Source organism: Aplysia californica, unplaced genomic scaffold (genome assembly GCF_000002075.1).
Source record: "Aplysia californica isolate F4 #8 unplaced genomic scaffold, AplCal3.0 scaffold00076, whole genome shotgun sequence".
In the NCBI taxonomy this organism is placed as follows: Eukaryota; Metazoa; Mollusca; class Gastropoda; order Aplysiida; family Aplysiidae; genus Aplysia; species Aplysia californica.
In genome coordinates, this window is record NW_004797346.1 from 1,355,854 (window position 1) to 1,361,997 (window position 6,144).

General features: G+C 42.0%; 1 protein-coding gene across 4 annotated transcripts in view; it reads right to left on the minus strand.

The window, feature by feature from the left end:
• LOC101861649 (aquaporin-8) overlaps positions 1–6,144 on the minus strand; it is a 43,593-nt gene that overhangs the window by 11,325 nt on the left and 26,124 nt on the right. For all 4 annotated transcript variants that reach the window (XM_013080168.2, XM_013080166.2, XM_013080167.2 and 1 more), the window contains exon 3: positions 357–483. In XM_013080168.2, coding sequence (XP_012935622.1) covers positions 357–483 — 127 coding nt within the window. The remainder of the gene's footprint in view (positions 1–356; positions 484–6,144) is intronic.

Consider the following 6,144-nt stretch of genomic DNA (forward strand, 5'->3'; position numbering starts at 1 on the left):
TGTGTGTGTGTGTGTGTGTGTGTGTGTGTGGGTGGGTCTGTGTGTGTGTATTTGTGTGTGTGTGAGTGAAAGCGTATGTGGTGTGTTAGTATATGGTCGCTTTTAAGGACAAGCAGGCTAACCTAGATTTCAGAGGTTTCCAGAAATCTTGACCTACACCAAAACAGGGCATTGCCCTACCCGTAGCAGAAGTTTGGTTTCATTGGTGTTTATATTTGTTAAGTTAACTCTCCTTGCCTTTTAAAGAAACAGAAAAAGGGGCAAAACATATAACTTCGATTTTCTCAAAACAGCATTTTTCGGTATAGCTCACGTGTGCTTAAAAGCGACCGTATAATATGTGAGTAAAAACCTACCCTTGTGAGTGCAGAACCAAGGATCCCACCTAAAAGCTGCGAAATGAAGTAGAGTAGAGCAGTCAGCGGCGCGATGGAGCCAGACAGGAACACGCCGAGGGTGACAGCAGGGTTCAGATGGCCGCCACTGAGAAAGGGAAAAAAAAACAATTAGTGACCCATCTTCATGTACTTTGTTCGGTTCTCCATCAATCTATCTATATGTATCCGCGGAAAGGGGGTGGGGGTAATTGGGGAGGGTAGGAGGGTGACTTCCTTTCATGTGTTAAGATATTCTAAAGCCTGGATACCTGTTTTTTAGTTTAGTTTCGGTAGAGGTTTTACGGCGCTCGCAACTGCATAAGGTCATATGAGCGCCAAGGGGTAGATCTCAACAGAGAAGTTCTTACAGGGAATCAGACTTACTCTGTTCACCTCTCTTGCTTCAACAGCACAAAGTCTGCTTCGACTATCAAGGCACCCCGGAAATAGAGGGTCACAAGAGTGTGACAAACATACAAAAGAAGTAGAGGAAAATGACAATAGTAAGGATTGTGAAAGAAAAAGCAGCAGTTCCCTGTTGTAGTTCAGACACAGTTATGAGCATGACATAGTTTGATCAGCCCATTTACAATTTTACTGAGCATTAGAACGAAAAATGTCCCCCCTTTGGGAACGGCCTAAAGACACTTCAGTCAGTGGCGCCGCCCTGGGGGGTCTGGATACCTGGAGCTGTCATCTCTATCTCAGAAGTTGAAGTGTAATTACACGTCATTGTTTACGGTATTTTCATGTATTCCGTCATATTATTTAGCAAAGTCCATACTTTGATGTTGTCTCTCCACTTTGTGCTTTGTTCCTTCTTTGACCTTGTGCTCCATATCTTTTCTTTGCTTCGAGTATTTCCAGTGTGATAATGATCTGGTGGCGTTTATTATGACCAAAGTATTTTATTTGCTTACTTTTTATTTCGTTTAAGTTGCGTGTGGCGAATACGACACACCTCATTATCTATCTTTTTGTTTTCCCGCTAATTCTGGCCATTCTGCCGTAGTATTTCAGTCCAGCTATCAGCACTTTATTTAGTGAATGAGAAAGATGTAGCACTTCAACAGTTTCTTCCTTAAAAGTGGAAATATCTTCCTAGATATAAATACAGGGAGATCCAAAAAACAAAAAAAAAAAAAAAAACTGTACAACTTTTTTTCTGAATATCTCACGCATTCAGCTATCAACTCGTCCCTCTCCTGAAACATCCCAATATCCCCATGAGCACTAAAGCGAAGCACATCAACGCCATTTTCCTTCCAACACTCACATATCAGTGCCAGACATGGTCCCTAACAAAAGCCCTAGAGAGGAAACTGGTCACATGCGAGATTAAATGTTTAAGAAGAGCGGTCAACAAAGCAAGAAGTGGCAAAATTAAAAATGAAGTCATAAGGGACACCGTAGGAGCAACACCAGTCCTACCACACATTGAAAAACAAAAGGTCAAGTGGTTCGGACACCTCACGCAGATGCCCTTAAACCATCCAGCTCTGAGAGCATACAACATTAAATATTCTGGATGGAGAGCCAGAGGAAAACCAAGGTGACGATGGAGTGAATCTGTGGCAGGCACCCTCAGAGCTCACGGGATGTCCCTCCTACAGACAACTCGCCTTGCTGCAGACAGACACCTGTGTCTCCCCGCGACACCCCCCCCCCCCCGGTACAAGCGGGAAAAAAACCTAAAAAGTAAAAAGTCTCACATAAAATCTGTACAAGCCTGTTGTAATTTGGAACAGATATAATTCGTCAAAAGGAATTTGTTAGACATAAAATTCATGAAGAAACTTGTTTTCGAAAACGGATGCCGCCTTTATAAAAGCCACCGATAAACGCAAAATTCGCCCAATTTAAAAGATCTCGTAACTTCAGGAGAGTCATGAAATGGTTGGTTTGTTGTTGTTTTTTCCTCCCTTTTCTTTTTAACACCTAATCTTTCCATCCCTGTGACAACTGAAAAAATATTTCTTTTTTTACAGTGTTTTAGAAAAATATATTAAATCTGGAATTCCAAGAACTAGATATCTAGTGCTCTATGTGTCTTCCTGTGGACCCGTCACATTTTACCGCGTTGATCGTAATGTTCAGTGGTGGCCAAACACAAAGATCCACCCAATCATGAGTTCTCAAAGCTACACACACAGTACACCTTACAGTATGGAGTTGTTTCTAGAGACAGTAGGGTGACAGGTGATGTTGCTCAAATAGGCAGTTGTGGAGTTAACATATCCTAAAATGTGAATATAGACTTTGCCAAGGAATCAAAGGTTATCGAAGAATGTTCACGTTTTTCTAGACGATCGAGGAATCATGAACACATTGCTTTCCTTTGATCCATGTCAGCTTTGCTAACAGGAAAATGGTACAGTCGAAGATGAAGATCAGCAATGAAAATGCGAACCGTTGAGATGTGGGAAAGCCCTTGCTGCAGACACCGTCTACGGACAGACGTCTCATGGGGCTCATCTTCTGAATTATGCACCCTGGCGACGTTTAGAGGGGTGCAATCAGTGTGCGTTTGATCTGAAGTGGTCGTTTAGTGTGTAAATGTTTTGTTCTGATTCTCTATATGTCCTAACTGATGGACCATTTCCACCCTTGAATTCAAAGAAGGCATTAGTGGCACTTTATCATTTGTTACCGTACCTTGTGCGAAACTTACGAAATGAGTTGGTGGTGAGGAAATGTTCAATACCAGAGGCTATCTGCTTGTCACTAAACTTAAGCATGATCTCAGCAGGCAAAGGAAACTTGAGAAGAACTAACAGCAAACTTCAGCCGGCTTGTTAAACTACTGTGGCTTGCAATATGGCGCGATCATCGGGACTTTTAATGGTAGGCCCAGGCCTAATGCGAACTAGTGCTTCATGCTACAAAAACGGGGATACAGCAGAAAATGGCAGGCAAACTATTCCGTGGAATTATCAGACAAATTCCTTTAGACTTCCAAATGTGTACAAACTTGAAACGCAAAACTTCAGTGTGGAGGAAAATATTTACCAACAATGTTGTATAGCTTATTTTTTAAAATCACCCCGTAGTTTCTGCGTTTGACTGAATCTTGCTTCTGCCTTTGCTGTTTATACAGGGCCTATTTATTTATCTTTCACTTCTGCTGTCGTCAGTTTGATTGGAGCGCCTAAAGCACAGTATTGCTAGATGAAAATGGTCAGTCAGTCGCCGTAAAGGTTTAATGGCCTATTGAACCTCACGGGTGGTTGGCGGATGCTCTGGTGTGGTTTGCTCTTTCTTTTCAATCAAACCTCTACGTCTTGATCTCTCCTACTTCTTTTGTATTTGTTATTCTCTTGAAACACCTCTATTCTTCGGCACTCATGTGACCATATCGTGTTGCAAGTGCCGTAAAACTTACTAAAAATCTTTTGAACGTCAATCTTATTTGAAAAGCAAAACCACAGAATTTAGTTTCCATATCCGATAGGACCAAGCCAAGCGGATAGAGGGCCTTAAAACTCCTCCAAACAAAGTATAAAACACCCCCATTGGGGATTCGAAACAGAGCTGCAATTTCACCTAAGTGTAAGTTACGAGGCGAACTGTTTCGACGACCTGTCTGTCGGGGTCGACCCAGGTTGAGAGCAATACAACGTCCAGGCAGTAAGACGGAGATACTCGATGAATATTCCTCCTACTTGGGAATTGAACTCACGCCTTCTGCTTGCCTCGGCGAGAAATACAGCCGTGAAGCAAGTCCGGACACAGGAATGGCATAAAGGTTATCGGTTTTTTTTCTTCTTAAAAAATACTACAGAAAAGAACACTAAGATTCAGCGATCACAAACAACCTGAATAATGAGATCGAAGCAAAGCTTAGGACGAAGAACCAACACATTTATTCAATGATTTCGGGGAGATGGATCACCGGAGAAAATGGGACTACAAGAAATAAATGAAAGAAAAAAACAACAACGAAGGAGAAGACCAAGAAGGTATCATTGACTGGAGCCGAGCCAGTATCACTACGGCCAAAAGATTGAACACGGAAAAGGACAAATTACAGTAAAATAATTGGGGAAGCGACTTCTCATTATATGCTAGGGTGAAGTACACTTCAAACATAGTAATCTCGATATAGGGCCTACTGGTTTGGGACAAGAAAAATAGGAAGGCAAAGATCGTTCCGACACACCAAAGAAACGTTATACATCACACCATTACACCTGAACCCAGATGTTCTGACCTAAAAGATACGTAAAATGTAACAACGCATACATACAAACATGTATTATATAAGTATTCCTATAGGTTGCTTATCTTTTATATACAGATTAAACATAAAATGTTGAAAATACAAATATTCTTCTTTATATTTTTGTTTTGGTCTCCTCCCCATGACCAGGAAGTTGGTGATTTTACTATGGCACATGTCACTATGTCACTCCCTCACGTTTTGTTCAATGCGCTGTGCAGGTCAAAGGTGACCAGCAAGCGGCTCATCTGATCAGAGAAGATTGGAAAACGTGACGGGCGGAAATAACTACATACGACAGACGAGGCACAGCCTGGAGTTTGAGGGCCCGTTAGTCCCCCGTCCTCTGACTTCTGAACAACCTAACGGCTTTGTTATAACAACCCATGTCACAGAAGGGAAGTTCACGACCGCGTCCTTCGAGACTCGTGACACATATCGGAGCAGACAGGCACATATTATAGTAATATACTAACCGATGGTGGGAACGGTAGTAATAGACCACGGGATTACAGTCTTTTGTGTGTTCCTGAATTTCATGCTGTGAACTTTTAAAAAGTCGCACGGTGTTCATATACTATACTCAAACACTAGCATTTATATGTTTTGCTTTTGTTTTGCTTCGTTTAAGCACATGTACGAGTCTTTGTGCTTTTGTTGGTAGGAAAATGTTTTGCGTTTGTATGAGTGCATTTGCCTGGGTTTTTGTGAATGTAAAACATTGTTTCTATGTCAGATACACCTAGTGTGTGCGTGTGGGGACTCTTGATTTGCTTGTTTTTGGGTTTTATTCGGTTCGTTCAGTCACGAGAAAAAAATGGGTAAAAAAACAATATCGTACAAATGCATCCCCAAGTACAATTGTCTCTTCTGGTGAATAACAACTTTGATAATGCCAACTCCTTCCCCTCCCCAAACCCTATCTCCCCCACCGCCCCTCCTTCCTCGAAATGGTGAAATGGCATAGGCTTAACGCCCCTATAAACACTATTAGGTTATTTAAGTGGCAGAGTTAAAGTCCATCTCCGAAAAGAACGAAGCAATTGGGAACTTCGTGTAAAGTGCCTTTCCCAAGGACACAACGTGTTCCTAAGATATTACAGAGACACCCAACACGAAACCTCGATTCAAAAGAATACTGGAGTATATCGTACACACTTACTGCGTGGTTTGTGGGTGCCCTGGTGTAATTTGCCCCTCATTTTCTCAAACATCTATCGTCTTCGTCTCCCCTTCGCCATTTTTAAATGCAATTTCCTAGTAACACCTCTAATCTTCGACACGTATATGACATCGTGATGCAAATACCGCAAAAGTTTTACTAAAACCAAAACTCTAGACACAGTTAAATTCCACTGTAACGCAACACGAACTGGCACGCGACATTACACTGTTGGCCAACGGGGCGTTCTCGGGATCGCACAAGTGGTCATAAAAGAACTAATGAATGATAACTTAAAAGTGCACATGGCTTAAGGATTGATGGAACAATGCGAGTTGATGGTTGGGCGTCAGAGTTGCTCACGATGAGAGTAAACAATGCGGGGG